The 27,500-nt window shown below is 44.8% G+C and overlaps 1 protein-coding gene across 16 annotated transcripts in view; it reads right to left on the bottom strand.

Annotated features, from left to right (window-relative positions):
* The window catches only part of eya1 (EYA transcriptional coactivator and phosphatase 1), a 153,233-nt gene that overhangs the window by 48,940 nt on the left and 76,793 nt on the right, over nt 1–27,500 (bottom strand). For all 16 annotated transcript variants that reach the window (XM_046355421.1, XM_046355429.1, XM_046355432.1 and 13 more), the window contains one exon: nt 25,198–25,287. In XM_046355421.1, coding sequence (XP_046211377.1) covers nt 25,198–25,287 — 90 coding nt within the window. The remainder of the gene's footprint in view (nt 1–25,197; nt 25,288–27,500) is intronic.

Raw genomic sequence — 27,500 nt, 5'->3', positions numbered from 1 at the left:
AGACGTCATCACACAGAGAGAGCGAGCTAGCTAACAGACGTCATCAAACAGAGAGAGCGAGCTAGCTAACAGACGTCATCACACAGAGAGAGCGAGCTAGCTAACAGACGTCATCAAACAGAGAGAGCGAGCTAGCTAACAGACGTCATCACACAGGGAGAGCTAGCTAGCTAACAGACGTCATCACACAGAGAGAGCTAGCTAGCTAACAGACGTCATCACACAGAGAGAGCTAGCTAGCTAACAGACGTCATCACACAGAGAGAGCTAGCTAGCTAACAGACGTCATCACACAGAGAGAGCTAGCTAGCTAACAGACGTCATCACACAGAGAGAGTGAGCTAGCTAACAGACGTCATCAAACAGAGAGAGCGAGCTAGCTAACAGACGTCATCACACAGAGAGAGCGAGCTAGCTAACAGACGTCATCAAACAGAGAGAGCGAGCTAGCTAACAGACGTCATCACACAGGGAGAGCTAGCTAGCTAACAGACGTCATCACACAGAGAGAGCTAGCTAGCTAACAGACGTCATCACACAGAGAGAGCTAGCTAGCTAACAGACGTCATCACACAGAGAGAGCTAGCTAGCTAACAGACGTCATCACACAGAGAGAGCGAGCTAGCTAACAGACGTCATCAAACAGAGAGAGCGAGCTAGCTAACAGACGTCATCACACAGAGAGAGCTAGCTAGCTAACAGACTTCATCACACAGAGAGAGCTAGCTAGCTAACAGACGTCATCACACAGAGAGAGCTAGCTAGCTAACAGACGTCATCACACAGAGAGAGCTAGCTAGCTAACAGACGTCATCACACAGAGAGAGCTAGTTAGCTAACAGACGTCATCACACAGAGAGAGCTAGCTAGCTAACAGACGTCATCACACAGAGAGAGCCAGCTAGCTAACAGACGTCATCACACAGAGAGAGCTAGCTCAATGCTGCCTCATTACCTATCCAGTGGCAGCCTCTGTCACCCCCCCCCCCCCCTATCTGTGTGAGAGAAGGGAGACAAAAGGTGTGTGTGTTGGGAAGGCCGTGGTCCTCCACTGTGACCCCCCCAACTGCCCTCTCTCGGTTCCCACCGACAGGTACCCCTGGAGGGAGGGGATAGGGGTTGGAGGGTGGAGGTGGGTGATTACCTAGGGGGTCAGTGACAGGATGTTGGGAACAAAGAGCTGTTCTTCAGGCCCACTTCATTCCAAATCCACAACCTGTGCCTGAACAGTCACGGAATTCAAAACAGCCACGCCAAACCAAGCACTGGGCTACATCCTCTCATACAGGCTTCACATCAATTCACACGATGCACGCAGAGTTCAAGGGGAGAGAGAGAGAGAAACAGACAGACAGACAGACAGACAGACAGACAGACAGACAGACAGACAGACAGACAGACAGACAGACAGACAGACAGACAGACAGACAGACAGACAGACAGACAGACAGACAGACAGACAGACAGACAGACAGACAGACAGTTATTTCTGTCTTCCCAGGTTTACATATTTGAACTAATAGAACCGTTCACAACCAAGCCGGAGATATTAACAAAGTTTTGAATCTCAAGCATTTCTACATTTATTCATTTTTATCAAAACGCCCAAACAACTGGTGTGGGTCTGGTGTGGGCAATCCCTCTCTCTCTCTATCTCTCTCTCTCTCTCTCTCTCTCTCTCTCTCTCTCTCTCTCTCTCTCTCTCTCTCTCTCTCTCTCTCTCTCTCTCTCTCTCTCTCTCTCTCTCTCTCTCTCTTCCCCCTCTCTCTCTCTCTCTCTCTCTCTCTCTCTCTCTCTCTCTCTCTCTCTCTCTCTCTCTCTCCTCTCTCTCTCTCTCTCTCTCTCTCTCTCTCTCTCTCTCTCTCTCTCTCTCTCTCTCTCTCTCTCTCTCTCTCTCTCTCTCGCTTACTGTACCACAGGACAAGAAGACTATTGTGAAGTTCCATAATTTATCATCAGACAGTCAGTAATGTTGTATATTCCACATACCCTCCCTTCCTACTGTGGAGCTGTTACGCAACAGAAGAGATTGGTTAGGGAGGCGCTAAAACACTAGTTCAACTGGCGCTAAAACACTAGTTCAATGAAAATAATGAGAAAATACCACGTGTTTTTTGGTCTGTTTTTAACCTTTTCAGGCTTTTTTGACTTTTTTTGTGTGGCAAAGACTGGTAACATGTCTCTGGTATCATGTCTCTGGTATCATGTCTCTGGTATCATGTCTCTGGTATCATGTCTCTGGTATCATGTCTCTGGTAACATGTAACATGTTTCTGGTATCATGTCTCTGGTATCATGTCTCTGGTATCATGTCTCTGGTAACATGTAACATGTCTCTGGTAACATGTCTCTGGTATCATGTCTCTGGTATCATGTCTCTGGTATCATGTCTCTGGTATCATGTCTCTGGTAACATGTAACATGTCTCTGGTATCATGTCTCTGGTATCATGTCTCTGGTATCATGTCTCTGGTATCATGTCTCTGGTAACATGTTTCTGGTAACATGTAACATGTCTCTGGTATCATGTCTCTGGTATCATGTCTCTGGTATCATGTCTCTGGTATCATGTCTCTGGTATCATGTTTCTGGTAACATGTAACATGTCTCTGGTATCATGTCTCTGGTATCATGTCTCTGGTATCATGTCTCTGGTAACATGTAACATGTCTCTGGTATCATGTCTCTGGTATCATGTCTCTGGTATCATGTCTCTGGTAACATGTAACATGTCTCTGGTATCATGTCTCTGGTATCATGTCTCTGGTATCATGTCTCTGGTAACATGTAACATGTCTCTGGTATCATGTCTCTGGTAACATGTAACATGTCTCTGGTATCATGTCTCTGGTATCATGTCTCTGGTAACATGTAACATGTCTCTGGTATCATGTCTCTGGTAACATGTAACATGTCTCTGGTATCATGTCTCTGGTATCATGTCTCTGGTAACATGTAACATGTCTCTGGTATCATGTCTCTGGTATCATGTCTCTGGTATCATGTCTCTGGTAACATGTAACATGTCTCTAGTAACATGTCTCTGGTATCATGTCTCTGGTATCATGTCTCTGGTATCATGTCTCTAGTATCATGTCTCTGGTAACATGTCTCTGGTATCATGTCTCTGGTATCATGTCTCTGGTAACATGTAACATGTCTCTGGTATCATGTCTCTGGTATCATGTCTCTGGTATCATGTCTCTGGTATCATGTCTCTGGTAACATGTCTCTGGTATCATGTCTCTGGTAACATGTAACATGTCTCTGGTATCATGTCTCTGGTATCATGTCTCTGGTATCATGTCTCTAGTATCATGTCTCTGGTATCATGTCTCTGGTATCATGTCTCTAGTATCATGTCTCTGGTATCATGTCTCTGGTAACATGTCTCTGGTATCATGTCTCTGGTATCATGTCTCTGGTAACATGTAACATGTCTCTGGTAACATGTCTCTGGTATCATGTCTCTGGTATCATGTAACATGTCTCTGGTATCATGTCTCTGGTATCATGTCTCTGGTATCATGTCTCTGGTAACATGTCTCTGGTAACATGTCTCTAGTATCATGTCTCTGGTATCATGTCTCTGGTAACATGTCTCTGGTAACATGTAACATGTCTCTGGTAACATGTCTCTGGTAACATGTCTCTGGTAACATGTCTCTGGTAACATGTCTCTAGTATCATGTCTCTGGTATCATGTCTCTGGTATCATGTCTCTGGTATCATGTCTCTGGTATCATGTCTGGATAAGAGCGTCTGCTAAATGACTTAAATGTAAATGTAAATGTATCATGTCTCTGGTATCATGTCTCTGGTATCATGTCTCTGGTAACATGTCTCTGGTAACATGTCTCTGGTATCATGTCTCTGGTAACATGTCTCTGGTATCATGTAACATGTCTCTGGTATCATGTCTCTGGTAACATGTAACATGTCTCTGGTATCATGTCTCTGGTAACATGTAACATGTCTCTGGTATCATGTCTCTGGTATCATGTCTCTGGTAACATGTAACATGTCTCTGGTATCATGTCTCTGGTAACATGTCTCTGGTAACATGTCTCTGGTATCATGTCTCTGGTAACATGTCTCTGGTATCATGTAACATGTCTCTGGTATCATGTCTCTGGTAACATGTAACATGTCTCTGGTATCATGTCTCTGGTAACATGTAACATGTCTCTGGTATCATGTCTCTGGTATCATGTCTCTGGTAACATGTAACATGTCTCTGGTATCATGTCTCTGGTATCATGTCTCTGGTAACATGTCTCTGGTAACATGTAACATGTCTCTAGTAACATGTCTCTGGTATCATGTCTCTGGTATCATGTCTCTGGTAACATGTCTCTGGTATCATGTCTCTGGTATCATGTCTCTGGTAACATGTAACATGTCTCTGGTATCATGTCTCTGGTATCATGTCTCTGGTATCATGTCTCTGGTATCATGTCTCTGGTAACATGTCTCTGGTATCATGTCTCTGGTAACATGTAACATGTCTCTGGTATCATGTCTCTGGTATCATGTCTCTGGTATCATGTCTCTGGTATCATGTCTCTAGTATCATGTCTCTGGTATCATGTCTCTGGTATCATGTCTCTAGTATCATGTCTCTGGTATCATGTCTCTGGTAACATGTCTCTGGTATCATGTCTCTGGTATCATGTCTCTGGTAACATGTAACATGTCTCTGGTAACATGTCTCTGGTATCATGTCTCTGGTATCATGTAACATGTCTCTGGTATCATGTCTCTGGTATCATGTCTCTGGTATCATGTCTCTGGTAACATGTCTCTGGTAACATGTCTCTAGTATCATGTCTCTGGTATCATGTCTCTGGTAACATGTCTCTGGTAACATGTAACATGTCTCTGGTAACATGTCTCTGGTAACATGTCTCTGGTAACATGTCTCTAGTATCATGTCTCTAGTATCATGTCTCTGGTATCATGTCTCTGGTATCATGTCTCTGGTATCATGTCTCTGGTATCATGTCTCTGGTATCATGTCTGGATAAGAGCGTCTGCTAAATGACTTAAATGTAAATGTAAATGTATCATGTCTCTGGTATCATGTCTCTGGTATCATGTCTCTGGTAACATGTCTCTGGTAACATGTCTCTGGTATCATGTCTCTGGTAACATGTCTCTGGTATCATGTAACATGTCTCTGGTAACATGTCTCTGGTAACATGTAACATGTCTCTGGTAACATGTCTCTGGTAACATGTCTCTGGTAACATGTCTCTAGTATCATGTCTCTAGTATCATGTCTCTGGTATCATGTCTCTGGTATCATGTCTCTGGTATCATGTCTCTGGTATCATGTCTCTGGTATCATGTCTGGATAAGAGCGTCTGCTAAATGACTTAAATGTAAATGTAAATGTATCATGTCTCTGGTATCATGTCTCTGGTATCATGTCTCTGGTAACATGTCTCTGGTAACATGTCTCTGGTATCATGTCTCTGGTAACATGTCTCTGGTATCATGTAACATGTCTCTGGTAACATGTCTCTGGTATCGTGTCTCTAGTATCATGTCTCTGGTATCATGTCTCTGGTATCATGTCTCTGGTAACATGTCTCTGGTATCATGTCTCTGGTAACATGTCTCTGGTATCATGTCTCTGGTATCATGTCTCTGGTAACATGTCTCTGGTATCATGTCTCTGGTATCATGTCTCTGGTATCATGTCTCTGGTATCATGTCTCTGGTATCATGTCTCTGGTATCATGTGTCTGGTAACATGTCTCTGGTATCATGTCTCTGGTAACATGTCTCTGGTATCATGTCTCTGGTATCATGTCTCTGGTATCATGTCTCTGGTATCATGTCTCTGGTAACATGTCTCTGCTAACATGTAACATGTCTCTGGTAACATGTCTCTGGTATCATGTCTCTGGTATCATGTCTCTGGTAACATGTCTCTGGTATCATGTCTCTGGTAACATGTAACATGTCTCTGGTATCATGTCTCTGGTATCATGTCTCTGGTAACATGTCTCTGGTATCATGTCTCTGGTAACATGTCTCTGGTATCATGTCTCTGGTATCATGTCTCTGGTATCATGTCTCTGGTATCATGTCTCTGGTAACATGTCTCTGGTATCATGTCTCTGGTAACATGTCTCTGGTATCATGTCTCTGGTATCATGTCTCTGGTATCATGTCTCTGGTATCATGTCTCTGGTAACATGTCTCTGGTATCATGTCTCTGGTAACATGTCTCTGGTAACATGTCTCTGGTAACATGTAACATGTCTCTGGTAACATGTCTCTGGTATCATGTCTCTGGTAACATGTAACATGTCTCTGGTATCATGTCTCTGGTATCATGTATCTGGTAACATGTCTCTGGTAACATGTAACATGTCTCTGGTAACATGTCTCTGGTATCATGTCTCTGGTAACATGTAACATGTCTCTGGTATCATGTCTCTGGTATCATGTCTCTGGTAACATGTCTCTGGTATCATGTAACATGTCTCTGGTATCATGTCTCTGGTATCATGTCTCTGGTATCATGTCTCTGGTATCATGTCTCTGGTAACATGTCTCTGGTAACATGTCTCTGGTAACATGTCTCTGGTATCATCTAACATGTCTCTGGTATCATGTCTCTGGTATCATGTCTCTGGTATCATGTCTCTGGTATCATGTCTCTGGTAACATGTCTCTGGTAACATGTCTCTGGTAACATGTCTCTGGTAACATGTCTCTGGTAACATGTAACATGTCTCTGGTATCATGTCTCTGGTATCATGTCTCTGGTAACATGTCTCTGGTAACATGTCTCTGGTAACATGTAACATGTCTCTGGTATCATGTCTCTGGTATCATGTCTCTGGTATCATGTCTCTGGTATCATGTCTCTGGTAACATGTCTCTGGTATCATGTCTCTGGTAACATGTAACATGTCTCTGGTATCATGTCTCTGGTATCATGTCTCTGGTAACATGTCTCTGGTATCATGTCTCTGGTAACATGTCTCTGGTATCATGTCTCTGGTATCATGTCTCTGGTATCATGTCTCTGGTATCATGTCTCTGGTATCATGTCTCTGGTATCATGTCTCTGGTATCATGTCTCTGGTAACATGTCTCTGGTAACATGTAACATGTCTCTGGTATCATGTCTCTGGTATCATGTCTCTGGTATCATGTCTCTGGTAACATGTCTCTGGTAACATGTCTCTGGTATCATGTCTCTGGTAACATGTAACATGTCTCTGGTAACATGTCTCTGGTAGCATGTCTCTGGTAACATGTCTCTGGTATCATGTCTCTGGTATCATGTCTCTGGTATCATGTCTCTGGTATCATGTCTCTGGTAACATGTCTCTGGTAACATGTAACATGTCTCTGGTATCATGTCTCTGGTATCATGTCTCTGGTAACATGTCTCTGGTATCATGTCTCTGGTATCATGTCTCTGGTAACATGTCTCTGGTAACATGTAACATGTCTCTGGTATCATGTCTCTGGTATCATGTCTCTGGTATCATGTCTCTGGTAACATGTAACATGTCTCTGGTATCATGTCTCTGGTAACATGTAACATGTCTCTGGTATCATGTCTCTGGTAACATGTAACATGTCTCTGGTATCATGTCTCTGGTAACATGTAACATGTCTCTGGTATCATGTCTCTGGTAACATGTCTCTGGTATCATGTCTCTGGTATCATGTCTCTGGTATCATGTCTCTAGTATCATGTCTGGATAAGAGCGTCTGCTAAATGACTTAAATGTAAATGTATCATGTCTCTGGTATCATGTCTCTGGTATCATGTCTCTGGTATCATGTCTCTGGTATCATGTCTCTGGTATCATGTCTCTGGTAACATGTCTCTGGTATCATGTCTGTGGTATCATGTCTCTGGTATCATGTCTCTGGTATCATGTCTCTGGTAACATGTCTCTGGTAACATGTCTCTGGTAACATGTCTCTGGTAACATGTAACATGTCTCTGGTATCATGTCTCTGGTATCATGTCTCTGGTAACATGTCTCTAACATGTCTCTGGTATCATGTCTCTGGTATCATGTCTCTGAGGCAGAAAAATACAAAAAAAAGCTAAACTCTTTTTCAAAACTCAAAACAAAAAATCTAAACTGTTGCCAAGTTAAACAAACTAAAAGTCAAAGTGGCCAACACTGGGCCGGTCCAGATCTGTCTAACCTTATCAAATAAAGTTGGGACCTCGTGGTGAAACGTTGTCTGATACATTCACAGTGGAGCAGAATGTTCCCGAGTCCCTTTCTACCTTTTTACTAACAGACTGCGACTTTCAGAACAGGAGAGAGATTCCCTCAGCTACACTTACATTTAACTGCAAAATTCACAGCATCTTTTACTATAGAATTCAGCGATGTGTGTGTGTGTGTGTGTGACAGAGAACATTTCAAGCCCTCACACGGTAGTCTAGGTGATATAAAATTACCTGCGTTCACGGTGTTGCTCCACAGGTATGTGAGTGTGTGTGAGTGTGTGTACCACTGTGTGTGCATATGTGTTGCCCCAGCATGTGTGTGTGTGTGTGTATGTGTGTCGTGCAGGACATCGAGGTATCGCTGTGCTAATTTAAAATGTTCCCAACTCTGGAGGCCTCTCTCTCTCCATGTCTCTCCTTGTCTTCCCCTGCCCCACATTACTCTCACTTACTCTCTCTCTCTCTCTCTCTCTCTCTCTCTCTCTCTCTCTCTCTCTCTCTCTCTCTCTCTCTCTCTCTCTCTGCCTCTCTCTCTCTCTGTCTCTCTCTCTGTCTCTCTCTCTGTCTCTCTCTCTCTCTCTCTCTCTCTCTCTCTCTCTCTCTCTCTCTCTCTCTCTCTCTCTCTCTCTCTCTCTCTCTCTCTCTCTCTCTCTCTTTCTCTCCTTGTCTTCCCCCACCCCACCTTACTCTCTCTTTCTCACTCACTCTCTCTTACTCTCTTACTCTCTTACTCTCTCTCTCTCTCTCTCTCTCTCTCTCTCTCTCTCTCTCTCTCTCTCTCTCTCTCTCTCTCTCTCTCTCTCTCTCTCTCTCCATGTCTCTCCTTGTCTTCCCCCACCCCACCTTACTCTCTCTTTCTCACTCACTCTCTCTTACTCTCTTACTCTCTCTCTCTTTCTTTCTCTCTTTCTTTCTTTCTTTCTTTCTTTCTTTCTTTCTTTCTTTCTTTCTTTCTTTCTTTCTTTCTTTCTTTCTTTCTTTCTTTCTTTATTTCTTTCTTTCTTTCTTTCTTTCTTTCTTTCTTTCTTTCTTTCTCTCTCTCTCTCTCTCTCTCTCTCTCTCTCTCTCTCTCTCTCTCTCTCGCTCTCTTCCTGTCTCTCTATTTTGCTCTCTCTATTTTGCTCTCTCTCTCCCTCTCTCTCTCTCTCGCTCTCTTTCTGTCTCTCTATTTTGCTCTCTCTCTCTCTCCCTCTCTCTCTCTCTCTCTCTCTCTGTCTCTCTTTTTTTCTCTCTCTATTTTGTTCTCTCTCTCTTTCTGTCTCTTTATTTTGCTCTCTCTATTTTGCTCTCTCTCTCTCTCTCTCTCTCTCTCTCTCTCTCTCTCTCTCTCTCTCTCTCTCTCTCTCTCTCAATTCAATTCAAAGGGCTTTATCGGCATGAGAAACATATGTTAACATTGCCGAAGCAAGTGAAGTAGATAATATACAATATTATCTGTATATATTGTGTCTATATACAGTGTTGTAATGATGTGCAAATAGTTGATGTAGAAAAGGGAAAATAAATCAATATAAATCTGGGTTGTATTTATACTGGTGTTTGTTCTACACTGGTTGCCCTTTTCTTGTGGCAACAGGTCTCTCTCTCTCTGAGTGATTTGCCCCTATGGTCTCTGTAGTCCAGACGGGGGTTGTTTTCTCACAGATGGAGGGGGGGGGGGATTGCAGGTTGGTACCCCACTGAGAGGGCAACACAGGGTGCTAAGTTAGACTCAAAGAGGCCCCTGGTTCCCACATACCCAGCGCATATTACCTTTAGGATATTAAAGCCTGCTGCACCCCGTAGTTCTCTGTAGTTCCCTGTGAACCAGACGAGGTGTCGTTGCGATTGTAAATGCACTTTAAATAACGTTGTATTTAATTTAATTCTCAACGGGTTTCCTTATGAGCCTTATTATTATTATTCACTTCCTGAGGTTCCAAATTACAAGTCAAGTGCAAATGTGTTAATAACAAACAAGATGTAAATAATAATAATAATAATAATAGTAACGTACTTTGATATTTCAGTATTAGGAAAATAAAAGTTATCAAACTTTAATGAAGATCTACATTTCATCTTTGTTATGTTATCAAGTTAATATTGCATTCTCTACCAATTTAATCTAAGTTAATATTAAAAGTCCTGTAATATTAACTAAGTTAATATTGCATTCTCTACCAATCTATTGTTTATTTGTTTATAAATAAAAAAATATATTTATATATATATATTTAAAAATATATATATATATTTTTAAAGAAACTGGATCATTTCAAATACATACAGACAGATCCACGTTTAAATACTGCAAATGTACAGTACATTAGTTGCATAAATCACTATTCTTATTTATGATGATGATGATCATGATCTTATTGTGTGGTTTATTACTGACTTTAGGTACGGTGCTGTGAGGTTAGATTCTGTCCCGATTGTGTCTCTGTAATGGCCGTGCACCTCTGTGGGTTACTCATTATCATACACAGTACTTATTTCCAAAAAGAAAATAGACATTGTTGAAATATCTTCAGCAGGAGAAAAGACTGAAGAAGTTATACACAGGCAGTCCAGCTGATCAATACTCAGATGAGATTGATTTTCATTTCTTTAGTTCATTTTTCTTAAGTGTTTGGTTCATTTTCACAAACCTTAGTACAACAATGTATTTACAGTCACTTTTTTTCACCAAAAATAATCAGTGTTTTTTTGTATGTAGAAATACATGTTTCACATTGCAATACATTCATATGAGGTAATGGCCTTTCCCAACGCAAAGATCACGTTACTTTTGATATGATTCTCTATAATTGTGATATGATTCTCTTTAATTGTGATATGATTCTCTATAATTGTGATATGATTATCTTTAATTGTGATATGATTCTCTTTAATTGTGATATGATTCTCTTTAATTGTGATATTATTCTCTTTAATTGTGATATGATTCTCTATAATTGTGATATGATTCTCTTTAATTGTGATATGATTCTCTTTAATTTTGATATGAATCTCTATAATCGTGATATGATTCTCTTTAATTGTGATATGATTCTCTTTACTTTGATATAGAATCTCTTTAATTGTGATATGATTCTCTTTTATCGTGATATGATTCTCTTTAATTGTGATATGATTCTCTTTAATTGTGATATGATTCTCTTTAATTGTGATATGATTCTCTTTAATTGTGATATGATTCTCTATAATTGTGATATGAGTATCTTTAATTGTGATATGATTCTCTTTAATTGTGATATGATTCTCTATAATTGTGATATGATTCTCTTTAATTGTGATATGATTCTCTTTAATTTTGATATGATTCTCTATAATCGTGATATGATTCTCTTTAATTGTGATATGATTCTCTTTACTTTGATATAGAATCTCTTTAATTGTGATATGATTCTCTTTTATCGTGATATGATTCTCTTTAATTGTGATATGATTCTCTTTACTTTGATATAGAATCTCTTTAATTGTGATATGATTCTCTTTAATTTTGATATGATTCTCTATAATTGTGATATGATTCTCTTTAATTGTGATATGATTCTCTTTAACCTGTTAAGACTCTAGGGGCAGTATTTCATTTTTGGATAAAAAGACATGCCCGTTTTAAGCGCAATATTTTGTCACGAAAAGATGCTCGACTATGCTTGGAATTGATAGTTTTGGAAAGAAGACACTCTGACATTTCCAGAACTGTAAAGATTTTCACTGTGAGTGCCATAGAACAGAATCTACAGGCAAAACCAAGATGTTTGAGTGACCAGGAAATCAACAGGATTTCTGGAGGCACGTTTTCCATGATCTCCTTATATGGCTGTGAATGCGACAGGAATGAACGGACACTTCCTATCGTTTCCCCCAGGTGTCTGCAGCATTCTGACGTATTTGTAGGCATATCATTGGAAGATTGACCATAAGAGCCTACAATTACCAAGTGTCCCGCACGGTGTCTGCGTGGAAATTGGTGCGCAAAAGTGAGGTACCAGTATTTTTCCATCCGAATCAGAGAAGAATGCACGCTTCCAGGGAAGGGATTTCAATGAAGAGATATATGACAAAACACCTTGAGGATTGATTCAAACAACGTTTTCCATGTTTCAGTCGATATTATGGAGTTAATTCGGAAAAAAGTTTGACGTTTAGGTGACTGAATTTTCGGTTAGTTTCGGTAGCCAAATGCATAGTAACAAAACGGAACGTTGTGTCCTACACAAGATTCTTTCAGGAAAAACTGGACATCTGCTATGTAACTGAGAGTCTCCTCATTGAAACATCTGAAGTTCTTCAAAGGTAAATTATTTTATTTGATCCCTTTGCTGGTTTTTGTGAATGTTGCGTGCTAAATGCTAACGCTAAATGCTAAGCTAGCTATCACCACTCTTACACAAATTATTGATTTTCTCTGGTTCTAAAGCATATTTTGAAAATCTGAGACGACAGGATTGTTAAGAAAAGGATAAGCTTGAGGATAGGCATATTTATTTCATTTAATTTGCAATTTTCAGAAATCGCTAATTTGCGTTATGGTAATGAGCTTGAGGTTGTAGTCACGATCCCGGATCCGGGATGGGGCGGACTAAGATATGATTCTCTATAATTGTGATATGATTCTCTTTAATTTTGATATGATTCTCTTTAATTGTGAAATGATTCTCTTTAATCGTGAAATGATTCTCTATAATCGTGAAATGATTCTCTTTAATTGTGATATGATTCTCTTTAATTGTGATATGATTCTCTTTACTTTGATATAGAATCTCTTTAATTGTGATATGATTCTCTATAATCGTGAAATGATTCTCTTTAATTGTGATATGATTCTCTTTAATTGTGATATGATTCTCTTTACTTGTGATATGATTCTCTTTAATTGTGATGATTCTCTTTAATTGTGATATGATTCTCTTTAATTGTGATATGATTCTCTTTAATTGTGATATGATTCTCTATAATTGTGATATGATTCTCTTTAATTGTGATATGATTCTCTTTAATTTTGATATGATTCTCTTCACTTTGATATAGAATCTCTTTAATCGTGATATGATTCTCTTGAATTTTCTTGAAATACATTTTACTAGTACTTAAAGGTGCAGTATGCTCCACCATTTTCTAAGTGACAAAATTCCAATAGTTTGCCCAAATCCAGTTTATGTGACAAAACAAGCAACGTAGAGAATTGTTGTACATTCTAAACCACTGGGAAATATCATTTAAATATCCCAAAATATTGTATGAAGTTGGTGTACAAAACCGAAAGTAAAAGTCGCAGAAACTAAACTTAAGAACAGAAACAAAGAGCACACATAGAACAAATCTAGAGCTTCTTAGACTTGCTTTCAATGAGAATGACAGATCTATAACTCTATATGACTTGCTTGTACTAAATGTCAATGGCCATTACAGCATTGTAATACCATTATAGAGGCCAATACAGGACTGAAATACCATTATAGAGGCCAATACAGGACTGTAATACCATTATAGAGGCCAATACAGGACTGTAATAGAGGCCAATACAGGACTGTAATACCATTATAGAGGCCAATACAGGACTGTAATAGAGGCCAATACAGGACTGTAATACCATTATAGAGGCCAATACAGGACTGAAATACCATTATAGAGGCCAATACAGGACTGTAATACCATTATAGAGGCCAATACAGGACTGAAATACCATTATAGAGGCCAATACAGGACTGTAATACCATTATAGAGTCCAATACAGGACTGAAATACCATTATAGAGGCCAATACAGGACTGTAATACCATTATAGAGGCCAATACAGGACTGTAATACCATTATAGAGGCTGATACAGGACTGTAATAGCTTATAGAGGCCAATACAGGACTGTAATAGAGGCCAATACAGGACTGTAATACCATTATAGAGGCCAATACAGGACTGTAATACCATTATAGAGGCCAATACAGGACTGTAATACCATTATAGAGGCCAATACAGGACTGAAATACCATTATAGAGACCAATACAGGACTGTAATGCCGTAATAGAGGCCAATACAGGACTGAAATACCGTAATAGAGGCCAATACAGGACTGTAATACTGTAATAGAGGCCGATATAGGACTGTAATACCATAATAGAGGCCAATACAGGACTGTAATACTGTAATAGAGGCCAATATAGGACTGTAATACCGTAATAGAGGCCAATATAGGACTGTAATACTGTAATAGAGGCCGATATAGGACTGTAATACCATAATAGAGGCCAATACAGGACTGTAATACTGTAATAGAGGCCAATATAGGACTGTAATACCGTAATAGAGGCCAATATAGGACTGTAATACTGTAATAGAGGCCAATACAGGACTGTAATACTGTAATAGAGGCCAATATAGGACTGTAATACCGTAATAGAGGCCAATACAGGACTGTAATACTGTAATAGAGGCCGATATAGGACTGTAATACCGTAATAGAGGCCAATACAGGACTGTAATACTGTAATAGAGGCCGATATAGGACTGTAATACCGTAATAGAGGCCAATATAGGACTGTAATACCGTAATAGAGGCCAATACAGGACTGTAATACCGTAATAGAGGCCAATACAGGACTGAAATACCGTAATAGAGGCCAATACAGGACTGAAATACCGTAATAGAGGCCAATACAGGACTGAAATACCGTAATAGAGGCCAATACAGGACTGAAATACCGTAATAGAGGCCAATACAGGACTGAAATACCGTAATAGAGGCCAATATAGGACTGTAATACCGTAATAGAGGCCAATACAGGACTGAAATACCATTATAGAGACCAATATAGGACTGTAATACTGTAATAGAGGCCAATACAGGACTGAAATACCATTATAGAGGCCAGTACAGGACTGAAATACCATTATAGAGGCCAATATAGGACTGTAATAGAGGCTGATAGTCTAGTGGTTAGAGGAGGCATGTAGTCTGGTGGTTAGAGGAGGCTGGTAGTCTAGTGGTTAGAGGAGACAGGTAGCCTAGTGGTTAGAGGAGGCAGGTAGTCTAGTGGTTAGAGGAGGCAGGTAGCCTAGTGGTTAGAGGAGGCAGGTAGTCTAGTGGTTAGAGGAGACAGGTAGTCTAGTGGTTAGAGGAGGCAGGTAGCCTAGTGGTTAGAGGAGGCAGGTAGTCAGGTAGTCTAGTGGTTAGAGGAGGCAGGTAGTCTAGTGGTTAGAGGAGGCAGGTAGTCTAGTGGTTAGAGGAGGCAGGTAGTCAGGTATTCTAGTGGTTAGAGGAGGCAGGTAGTCAGGTAGTCTAGTGGTTAGAGGAGGCAGGTAGTCTAGTGGTTAGAGGAGGCAGGTAGTCAGGTAGTCTAGTGGTTAGAGGAGGCAGGTAGTCTAGTGGTTAGAGGAGGCAGGTAGTCTAGTGGTTAGAGGAGGCAGGTAGGCTAGTGGTTAGAGGAGACAGGTAGTCTAGTGGTTAGAGGAGGCAGGTAGTCTAGTGGTTAGAGGAGGCAGGTAGTCTAGTGGTTAGAGGAGGCAGGTAGTCTAATGGTTAGAGGAGGCATGTAGTCTAGTGGTTAGAGGAGACAGGTAGTCTAGTGGTTAGAGGAGACAGGTAGTCTAGTGGTTAAAGGAGACAGGTAGTCTAGTGGTTAGAGGAGACAGGTAGTCTAGTGGTTAGAGGAGACAGGTAGCCTAGTGGTTAGAGGAGGCTGGTAGTCTAGTGGTTAGAGGAGACAGGTAGTCTAGTGGTTAGAGGAGGCAGGTAGTCTAGTGGTTAGAGGAGACAGGTAGTCTAGTGGTTAGAGGAGACAGGTAGTCTCGTGGTTAGAGGAGACAGATAGTCTAGTGGTTAGAGGAGGCAGGTAGTCTAGTGGTTAGAGGAGGCAGGTAGTCTAGTGGTTAGAGGAGGCAGGTAGTCTAGTGGTTAGAGGAGACAGGTAGTCTAGTGGTTAGAGGAGACAGGTAGTCTAGTGGTTAGAGGAGGCAGGTAGTCTAGTGGTTAGAGGAGGCAGGTAGTCTAGTGGTTAGAGGAGGCAGGTAGTCTAGTGGTTAGAGGAGGCAGGTAGTCTAGTGGTTAGAGGAGGCAGGTAGTCTAGTGGTTAGAGGAGACAGGTAGTCTAGTGGTTAGAGGAGACAGGTAGTCTAGTGGTTAGAGGAGACAGGTAGTCTAGTGGTTAGAGGAGACAGGTAGTCTAGTGGTTAGAGGAGGCAGGTAGTCTAGTGGTTAGAGGAGGCAGGTAGTCTAGTGGTTAGAGGAGGCAGGTAGTCTAGTGGTTAGAGGAGGCAGGTAGTCTAGTGGTTAGAGGAGGCAGGTAGTCTAGTGGTTAGAGGAGGCAGGTAGTCTAGTGGTTAGAGGAGACAGGTAGTCTAGTGGTTAGAGGAGACAGGTAGTCTAGTGGTTAGAGGAGACAGATAGTCTAGTGGTTAGAAGAGGCAGGTAGTCTAGTGGTTAGAGGAGGCAGGTAGTCTAGTGGTTAGAGGAGGCAGGTAGTCTAGTGGTTAGAGGAGGCAGGTAGTCTAGTGGTTAGAGGAGGCAGGTAGTCTAGTGGTTAGAGGAGACAGGTAGTCTAGTGGTTAGAGGAGACAGGTAGTCTAGTGGTTAGAGGAGACAGGTAGTCTAGTGGTTAGAGGAGGCAGGTAGTCTAGTGGTTAGAGGAGGCAGGTAGTCTAGTGGTTAGAGGAGACAGGTAGTCTAGTGGTTAGAGGAGGCAGGTAGTCTAGTGGTTAGAGGAGGCAGGTAGTCTAGTGGTTAGAGGAGGCAGGTAGTCTAGTGGTTAGAGGAGGCAGGTAGTCTAGTGGTTAGAGGAGACAGGTAGTCTAGTGGTTAAAGGAGACAGGTAGTCTAGTGGTTAGAGGAGGCAGGTAGTCTAGTGGTTAGAGGAGGCAGGTAGCCTAGTGGTTAGAGGAGGCAGGTAGTCTAGTGGTTAGAGGAGACAGGTAGTCTAGTGGTTAGAGGAGGCAGGTAGTCTAGTGGTTAGAGGAGGCAGGTAGTCTAGTGGTTAGAGGAGGCAGGTAGTCTAGTGGTTAGAGGAGGCAGGTAGTCTAGTGGTTAGAGGAGGCAGGTAGTCTAGTGGTTAGAGGAGGCAGGTAGTCTGGTGGTTAGAGGAGACAGGTAGTCTAGTGGTTAGAGGAGACAGGTAGTCTAGTGGTTAGAGGAGGCAGGTAGTCAGGTAGTCTAGTGGTTAGAGGAGGCAGGTAGTCAGGTAGTCTAGTGGTTAGAGGAGGCAGGTAGTCAGGTAGTCTAGTGGTTAGAGGAGGCAGGTAGTCTAGTGGTTAGAGGAGGCAGGTAGTCTAGTGGTTAGAGGAGGCAGGTAGTCTAGTGGTTAGAGGAGACAGGTAGTCTAGTGGTTAGAGGAGACAGGTAGTCTAGTGGTTAGAGGAGACAGGTAGTCTAGTGGTTAGAGGAGGCAGGTAGTCTAGTGGTTAGAGGAGGCAGGTAGTCTAGTGGTTAGAGGAGACAGGTAGTCTAGTGGTTAGAGGAGGCAGGTAGTCTAGTGGTTAGAGGAGGCAGGTAGTCTAGTGGTTAGAGGAGGCAGGTAGTCTAGTGGTTAGAGGAGGCAGGTAGTCTAGTGGTTAGAGGAGGCAGGTAGTCTAGTGGTTAGAGGAGGCAGGTAGTCTGGTGGTTAGAGGAGACAGGTAGTCTAGTGGTTAGAGGAGACAGGTAGTCTAGTGGTTAGAGGAGGCAGGTAGTCAGGTAGTCTAGTGGTTAGAGGAGGCAGGTAGTCAGGTAGTCTAGTGGTTAGAGGAGGCAGGTAGTCAGGTAGTCTAGTGGTTAGAGGAGGCAGGTAGTCTAGTGGTTAGAGGAGGCAGGTAGTCTAGTGGTTAGAGGAGGCAGGTAGTCAGGTAGTCTAGTGGTTAGAGGAGGCAGGTAGTCTAGTGGTTAGAGGAGGCAGGTAGTCTAGTGGTTAGAGGAGACAGGTAGTCTAGTGGTTAGAGGAGGCAGGTAGTCTAGTGGTTAGAGGAGGCAGGTAGTCTAGTGGTTAGAGGAGGCAGGTAGTCTAGTGGTTAGAGGAGGCAGGTAGTCTAGTGGTTAGAGGAGGCAGGTAGTCTGGTGGTTAGAGGAGACAGGTAGTCTAGTGGTTAGAGGAGACAGGTAGTCTAGTGGTTAGAGGAGGCAGGTAGTCAGGTAGTCTAGTGGTTAGAGGAGGCAGGTAGTCAGGTAATCTAGTGGTTAGAGGAGGCAGGTAGTCAGGTAGTCTAGTGGTTAGAGGAGGCAGGTAGCGTTTTCTAAACATTGGGAGACAAAAATAACATATTTTTTGACGTATGCAGACAGACCACAACTTGCTTTTTTAAAAATCGGCATGCTATTCTAGATTTAACTGGAAAATCTTGGGGCTTTAAAGTGTCAAAACCAAATGTAGTAATACACTTAGTTGAGATAGAGCAGAGGAAAAATATGCAGCGTACGTTCAAATCATTTTATAAGCAGCGAAAAGCCCAACTGCCAATTCATCTGCGAGTGGTTTCATCGCACATGAAACAAAATCAAAACACAGGACAGATGTTGGAGGAGAAACCACATTTAAAGCTTTTGTCACAAACTGCCATTTTTCAAATGATTGGGGCACATCTATTAAAGAAAGTGGATTGTAACGATTGGGCGATAGCATAAGGAAATATTTAACCAGCCAATTGTAGCCAATTAACTTTGATCACAATGACTGCGTTTGGAATGTCTCAGTCACTCTACTCCTTCGGTTGTCAGAGGGAGTACAAACAATGTCTCTCTCTCTCTCTCTTCCCTCTCTCCCCTCTCTCTCCTCTCCGTGCCCCCTCTCTCCCCTCTCTCTCCCCTCTCTCTCCACTCCGTGCCCCCTCTCTCCCCTCTCTCTCCCCTCTCTCTCCTCTCCGTGCCCCCTCTCTCTCTCTCCCTCTCATCTCTATCTCTCTCTCCATAGCATTCTCTCGCTCTCTCTCTCTCTATAGCATTCTCTCTCTCTCTCTATAGCATTCTCTCTCTCTCTCTCTATAGCATTCTCTCGCTCTCTCTCTATAGCATTCTCTCGCTCTCTCTCTCTATAGCATTCTCTCTCTCTCTCTATAGCATTCTCTCTCTCTCTCTAGCATTCTCTCTCTCTCTATAGCATTCTCTCTCTCTATAGCATTCTCGCTCTCTCTATAGCATTCTCTCTCTCCCCATGGCCCCCTCTCTCTCTCTCTCTCTCTCTCTCTCTCTCTCTCTCTCTCTCTCTCTCTCCCTCTCTCCCCCCTCTCTCTCCATTGCATTCCCTTTCTCTCTCTGGCCATATCTCTCTGGCCATCTCTCTCTGCCCCCTCTCTCTCTCCCTTCTCTCTCCATTGCATTCCCTTTCTCTCCATGGCCATCTCTCTCTGCCCCCCTCTCTCTCCCTTCTCTCTCCATTGCATTCCCTTTCTCTCCATGGCCATCTCTCTCTGCCCCCTCTCTCTCTCCCTTCTCTCTCCATTGCATTCCCTTTCTCTCCATGGCCATCTCTCTCTGCCCCCTCTCTCTCTCCCTTCTCTCTCCATTGCATTCCCTTTCTCTCCATGGCCATCTCTCTCTGCCCCCTCTCTCTCTCCCTTCTCTCTCCATTGCATTCCATTTCTCTCCATGGCCATCTCTCTCTGCCCCCCTCTCTCTCTCCCTTCTCTCTCCATTGCATTCCATTTCTCTCCATGGCCATCTCTCTCTGCCCCCCTCTCTCTTCTTCCGTCATTTTTCTCTTCTTCTCCAGAACATGCTGGAGACTAATAAGGTTTGGCAGACTGTTCTCAGCTCTCCACACACTTAAAAATCAAACAAAACATTTCCTCTGCTGTGCTGAGAGGAGAGGTGAGGTGAGAGCAGTAGTGGCCGGTTGTAACTAAGTCTGATGGCTGGGCCAAGCTGTGTCTGGCCGGTTGTAACTAAGTCTGATGGCTGGGCCAAGCTGTATCTGGCCGGTTGAAACAAAGTCTGATGGCTGGGCCAAGCTGTGTCTGGCCGGTTGTAACTAAGTCTGATGGCTGGGCCAAGCTGTGTCTGGCCGGTTGTAACTAAGTCTGATGGCTGGGCCAAGCTGTGTCTGGCCGGTTGTAACTAAGTCTGATGGCTGGGCCAAGCTGTGTCTGGCCGGTTGTAACTAAGTCTGATGGCTGGGCCAAGCTGTGTCTGGCCGGTTGTAACTAAGTCTGATGGCTGGGCCAAGCTGTGTCTGGCCGGTTGTAACTAAGTCTGATGGCTGGGCCAAGCTGTGTCTGGCCGGTTGTAACTAAGTCTGATGGCTGGGCCAAGCTGTGTCTGGCCGGTTGTAACTAAGTCTGATGGCTGGGCCAAGCTGTGTCTGGCCGGTTGTAACTAAGTCTGATGGCTGGGCCAAGCTGTGTCTGGCCGGTTGTAACTAAGTCTGATGGCTGGGCCAAGCTGTGTCTGGCTGGTTGAAAACTAAGTCTGTGTAGATAAGTCTGTGTAGATAAGTCTGTGTAGATAGGTCTGTGTAGATAGGTCTGTGTAGATAGGTCTGTGTAGATAGGTTTGTGTAGATAGGTCTGTGTAGATAAGTCTGTGTAGATACGTCTGTGTAGATAGGTCTGTGTAGATAGGTCTGAGTAGATAGGTCTGTGTAGGTCTACGGTTAGGTCTGTGTAGATAGGTCTGTGTAGGTCTACGGTTAGGTCTGTGTAGATAAGTCTGTGTAGATACATCTGTGTAGATAGGTTTGTGTAGATAGGTCTGTGTAGGTCTACGGTTAGGTCTGTGTAGATAAGTCTGTGTAGATACGTCTGTGTAGCTAAGTCTGTGTAGATAGGTCTGTGTAGATAAGTCTATGTAGCTAAGTCTGTGTAGATAAGTCTGTGTAGATAGGTTTGTGTAGATAGGTCTGTGTAGATAGGTCTGTGTAGATAAGTCTGTGTAGATAGGTCTGTGTATATAGGTCTGTGTAGGTCTACGGTTAGGTCTGTGTAGATAAGTATGTGTAGATAAGTCTGTGTAGATAGGTCTGTGTAGATAGGTCTGTGTAGGTCTACGGTTAGGTCTGTATAGATAAGTCTGTGTAGATAAGTCTGTGTAGATAAGTCTGTGTAGATAGGTCTGTGTAGATACGTCTGTGTAGATAGGTCTGTGTAGATAAGTCTGTGTAGATAGGTCTGTGTAGATAGGTCTGTGTAGATAGGTCTGTGTAGATAGGTCTGTGTAGGTCTACGGTTAGGTCTGTGTAGATAAGTCTGTGTAGATAAGTCTGTGTAGATAGGTCTGTGTAGATAGGTCTGTGTAGGTCTACGGTTAGGGCTGTGTAGATACGTCTGTGTAGATAGGTCTGTGTAGATAGGTCTGTGTAGATAGGTCTATGTAGGTCTACGGTTAGGCCTGATGGGCGACACTGTTGTTTAAACATACAATACTTCAGACGACTTTGACCTGCTGGTGTTTGGCCGTTCGAATCCCGGGTCAGACGGGAAAAGTCTGTCAGGAAGTGATCGAAATCCTAGATGCCATTGCCTGCTGTTGTGCCTTAAAGCAAGGCACTTCACCCCCCCCACAACAACAGCTCCCCGGGGCCCAGTGTGACAGCACTCCGCACCTCACCTCGTATGTATTTATGTACTTGTGGGGTTTGTGTTAAAAAATTAAGTCATATTTTGTTTGGATCTTGTGTGTAATTGACCAATGAATTAATCTTCATGTTAAACTCTCTCTCTCTCTCCAGGGGTGGAGCAAACCAACGCCCCCTCTAAACTCTCCTGCCACCCCTTATCCTTGTACCCCTCGGCAGATTTGACACCAACTCTGCATGAATCAGACGGGGGACGTGGGATGTGGGGACGTGGGGACGGGGGTACGTGGGACGGGGGGACGTGGGACGTGGGGACGGGGGACGTGGGGACGTGGGACGGGGGACGTGGGATGTGGGGACGTGGAGACGTGGGACGTGGGACGGGGGGACGGGGGACGTGGGACGTGGGGATGTGGAGACGTGGGACGTGGGACGGGGGACGTGGAGCGGGGACGTGGGACGTGGGGACGGAGGGACGTGGGGACGGAGGGACGTGGGGACAGGGGGACGGGGGACGTGGGACGTGGGGACGGAGGGACCTGGGGACGTGGGACGGGGGACGTGGGGACAGGGGGACGTGGGACGGGGGGACGTGGGACTTGAGGACGGAGGGACGGGGACGGGGGACGTGGGACGGGGACGTGGGGACGTGGGATGGGGGACGTGGGACGGGGGGACGTGGGACGGGGAGAGATTTCATGCCATGACTGAAGAGTTGGCGGACAGCGACACCAGGCACGCAGCATGACAGAACAGACAGAACGGCTCCAGAAACACTAGAGCCTGACAAATTGCCCAAGTCGTTATGAGGGGGAGGCTAGAGTAAGGGTATGGGGGCATAGAGAAGGGGTATGGGGGCATAGAGAAGGGGTATGGGGGCATAGAGAAGGGGTATGGGGGGCATAGAGAAGGGGTATGGGGGCATAGAGAAGGGGTATGGGGGCATAGAGAAGGGGAGTTGGGGGCATAGAGAAGGGGTATGGGGGCATAGAGAAGGGGTATGGGGGCATAGAGAAGGGGGTGGGGGGCATAGAGAAGGGGGTGGGGGGCATAGAGAAGGGGGGCATAGAGAAGGGGGTGGGGGGCATAGAGAAGGGGGGGGCATAGAGAAGGGGGCGGGGAGGCTAGAGTAAGGGTATGGGGGGCATAGAGAAGGGGGGCATAGAGAAGGGGTGGGGGGCATAGAGAAGGGGGGCATAGAGAAGGGGGGGGGAGGCTAGAGTAAGGGTATGGGGGCATAGAGAAGGGGGGCATAGAGAAGGGGGGCATAGAGAAGGGGGGAGGCTAGAGTAAGGGTATGGGGGGCATAGAGAAGGGAGTTGGGGGCATAGAGAAGGGGGTGGGGGCATAGAGAAGGGGATGGGGGCATAGAGAAGGGGGTGGGGGGCATAGAGAAGGGGGGCATAGAGAAGGGGGCGGGGGCATAGAGAAGGGGGTGGAGGGCATAGAGAAGGGGAGGGGGCATAGAGAAGGGGGTGGGGGGCATAGAGAAGGGGGGCATAGAGAAGGGGGCGGGGGCATAGAGAAGGGGGTGGGGGCATAGAGAAGGGGAGGGGGCATAGAGAAGGGGGTGGGGGGCATAGAGAAGGGGAGTTGGGGGCATAGAGAAGGGGGTGGGGGGCATAGAGAAGGGGGTGGGGGGCATAGAGAAGGGGAGTTGGGGGCATAGAGAAGGGGTGGGGGGCATAGAGAAGGGGGTGGGGGGCATAGAGAAGGGGAGTTGGGGGCATAGAGAAGGGGGTGGGGGGCATAGAGAAGGGGAGTTGGGGGCATAGAGAAGGGGGTGGGGGGCATAGAGAAGGGGAGTTGGGGGCATAGAGAAGGGGGGTGGGGGCATAGAGAAGGGGGTGGGGGCATAGAGAAGGGGAGTTGGGGGCATAGAGAAGGGGGTGGGGGGCATAGAGAAGGGGTGGGGGGCATAGAGAAGGGGAGTTGGGGGCATAGAGAAGGGGGTGGGGGGCATAGAGAAGGGGAGGGGGCATAGAGAAGGGGGTTGGGGGCATAGAGAAGGGGGTGGGGGCATAGAGAAGGGGGTGGGGGCATAGAGAAGGGAGTTGGGGGCATAGAGAAGGGGGTGGGGGCATAGAGAAGGGGGAGGGGGCATAGAGAAGGGGGTTGGGGGCATAGAGAAGGGGGTGGGGGCATAGAGAAGGGGAGGGGGCATAGAGAAGGGGGTTGGGGGCATAGAGAAGGGGGTGGGGGCATAGAGAAGGGGAGGGGGCATAGAGAAGGGGAGTTGGGGGCATAGAGAAGGGGGTGGGGGCATAGAGAAGGGGGAGGGGGCATAGAGAAGGGGGTTGGGGGCATAGAGAAGGGGGTGGGGGCATAGAGAAGGGGAGGGGGCATAGAGAAGGGGGTGGGGGGCATAGAGAAGGGGGTGGGGGGCATAGAGAAGGGGGTGGAGGGCATAGAGAAGGGGGTGGGGGGCATAGAGAAGGGGGTGGGGGGCATAGAGAAGGGGAGGGCATAGAGAAGGGGGTGGGGGGCATAGAGAAGGGGGTGGGGGGCATAGAGAAGGGGGAGGGGGCATAGAGAAGGGGGTGGGGGGCATAGAGAAGGGGGTGGGGGCATAGAGAAGGGGGTGGAGGGCATAGAGAAGGGGGTGGGGGGCATAGAGAAGGGGGTGGGGGGCATAGAGAAGGGGGCATAGAGAAGGGGGCGGGGGCATAGAGAAGGGGAGTTGGGGGCATAGAGAAGGGGGATGGGGGCATAGAGAAGGGGAGTTGGGGGCATAGAGAAGGGGGATGGGGGCATAGAGAAGGGGAGTTGGGGGGCATAGAGAAGGGGATGGGGGCATAGAGAAGGGGAGTTGGGGGCATAGAGAAGGGGGATGGGGGGCATAGAGAAGGGGAGTTGGGGGCATAAAGAAGGGGGTGGGGGGCATAGAGAAGGGGGGCATAGAGTAAGGAGGTGGGGTGCATAGAGAAGGGGGGTAGGGGGGCATAGAGTAAGGGGTTGGGGTGCAAGGGGGGACGAGAAACTGAGAGACTGACAGCACTTGTAAAATTCCTAGTGTCCCCTGGGCTCCGTGATAATAGTTTACCACTGTGGAACTGGAAACTGAGAAATGGGCTCAACGGGGCTCCCCACTATTAAACCCCGGGAGTCGACTGACACACACCGGCCCGTCAATCTAAGTTACACAAACACAACAATCCCCATCAAAATCAGTCAGATGAAGACAGAGATAATTATTGTTATATATTATTATTATTTTTTTTACATTGGATGTGTCTCAATCCACCACATCCGCCAGCGTCTCACTTCCTCATCTGCGTTGTCAAGGTGACGGAGTTGTAAGACCGGATGTTCGTCCGGAACATGAGACGAAAAAAAATCCCGAACATTCTATCCTACTGACGGGGGGGGGGCAACGTCTTCCCGGCTGTCCCGAACGGTTTGACCTACTGACCCCGTAAAGACGGTAATACCGCCTCCACTCTTAACGGACCCTGGTGCGTTGATTTAAATAAATACATGTTACACACAGTTTTACACGACACAGGAACGTCTCGTACCTCCAAGTCGTTGAAGAATAAGTGAGAGTCTGCCAAGTTAAAGATCATCTCCTCCATCCTCAGTCCCAGTGACACAGACGTCGGGGGATCCTGGAGATGAGAGGAAATCATGGATAGAATCAGTATGGAATGTCATAAAACTATACTACAGGATACAGATACAGTAGAACAACAAATATGATATAATTACATATGCTACGTGTAAATAACAACATAAATAAATCGATGCGTTGATAATGTGCTGCTTGTCGTGTTATCTCTGATGTTTTATACTGGTACGATCCCATTTCTCCTTGGAGTTTTAATAAAGTACTCTCTTATCTTCTACTAAACATGGTACATGATCTAAGTGAACAAAAATACGACAGAAACGTTTTTTTTTAAACCCACAAAACTATATATAAATAATAACAAAATAATAACAAAATTATTGTCAATAATTCATGTCTCTTCAAGCATTCAATTATCGACACTTTTAACACAGATGGAATTGTTTTATATTCCAGAACACTTTTAACACAGATGGAATTGTTTTATATTCCAGAACACTTTTAACACAGATGGAATTGTTTTATATTCCAGAACACTTTTAACACAGATGGAATTGTCTTATATTCCAGAACACTTTTAACACAGATGGAATTGTCTTATATTCCAGAACACTTTTAACACAGATGGAATTGACTTATATTCTAGAACACTTTTTACACAGATGGAATTGTCTTATATTCCAGAACACTTTTAACACAGATGGAATTGTCTTATATTCCAGAACACTTTTAACACAGATGGAATTGTCTTATATTCTAGAACACTTTTAACACAGATGGAATTGTCTTATATTCCAGAACAATCTGACCTCATAGAGACAAGAAGACAGGAGACTAGAATGAAAGTTCTGGGCTTTTTGTTGTTTTTTACGATCTTACAGACAGACGACATTAGCAGTCAGAGAGGAAGGAGCGTTGAAGCGGTGCAGTAGAAGTGTGACCAGTCTTATAAGGTGGGGGGGTGTGACCAGTTTTATAAGGGGGGTGTGACCAGTCTTATAAGGGTGGGGGGGGTTCGATTTAGACGAGGACCATGAAGGTAACCTTATGTTAATTTATGCATCATCAGACTGGCTGCTGTAAAAAACAAAGTGTTGCTGATTCCTATCTGTCTGTCTGTCTGTCTGTCTGTCTGTCTGTCTGTCTGTCTGTCTGTCTGTCTGTCTGTCTGTCTGTCTGTCTGTCTGTCTGTCTGTCTGTCTGTCTGTCTGTCTGTCTGTCTGTCTGTCTGTCTGTCTGTCTGTCTGTCTGTCTGTCTGTCTGTCTGTCTGTCTGTCGTTCTGTCTGTCTTGTCTGTCTGTCTGTCTTGTCTGTCTTGTCTGTCTGTCTGTCTGTCTGTCTGTCTGTCTGTCTGTCTGTCTGTCTGTCTGTCTGTCTGTCTGTCTGTCTGTCTGTCTGTACAAGGGCAACAGAGACCTGGGCTGTAAATAGTTGATGATCTGAGATGTGGTTGTGCAAACCTCTGTTGTACTGAGCTGTTATTAGTCTGTTTGTGGTCCGTCTGTTTAACTTACACAGTTGTTGTCGTTCTCCTTTTTTGACCTCTCTCATCAACAAGCTGTTTTCTCCCAAAGCCCCTCCACCTACTGGTTTGTTGTTTGTATGTCTCACCGTTCTTGGTAAACTCTAGCTAATGTGGTGCGTGAAAAAGCCCAGGAGGCCGTTTCTGAGATAATGGAACCTGGCACCGACGATCGTACCGCAAGTCAGCTACCTTCTGTAGCTACCTTCTGTAGCTACCTTCTGTAGCTACCTTCTGTAGCTACCTTCTGTAGCTACCTTCTGTAGCTCAGTTGGTAGAGCATGGCGCTTGTAACGCCAGGGTAGTGGGTTCGATCCCCGGGACCACCCATATGTAGAATGTATGCACACATGACTGTAAGTCGCTTTGGATAAAAGCGTCTGCAAAATGGCATATATTATTATTATTATATATTAAGTCTTAGGTCACTTGTTTACTCCATACTAACGTTCAATGGAACAGTAACTGAATGTCTCGATGCCTGTCTGCCTGCTTTATATAACAAGTCACGTGACTCACTGTCTGTACGGGCGATCCATTTTCGCGAACAGGGGTGGTGTACCTAATAAACTGGACGATGAGTGTACACATCTGCTTTAAATAACAAAGTCACGTGACTCACTGTCTGCACGAGCGATCCATTTTCACGAATGGGGGTGGTGTACCTAATAAACTGGCCACCGAGTCTACACATTGACCACTCTGGGGTTTGGAATAATACCATGAAATTG

The sequence above is a fragment of the Oncorhynchus gorbuscha genome, linkage group LG07 (genome assembly GCF_021184085.1).
Source record: "Oncorhynchus gorbuscha isolate QuinsamMale2020 ecotype Even-year linkage group LG07, OgorEven_v1.0, whole genome shotgun sequence".
Classification (NCBI taxonomy): Eukaryota; Metazoa; Chordata; class Actinopteri; order Salmoniformes; family Salmonidae; genus Oncorhynchus; species Oncorhynchus gorbuscha.
This window is presented reverse-complemented; position numbering and strand designations above follow the sequence as displayed.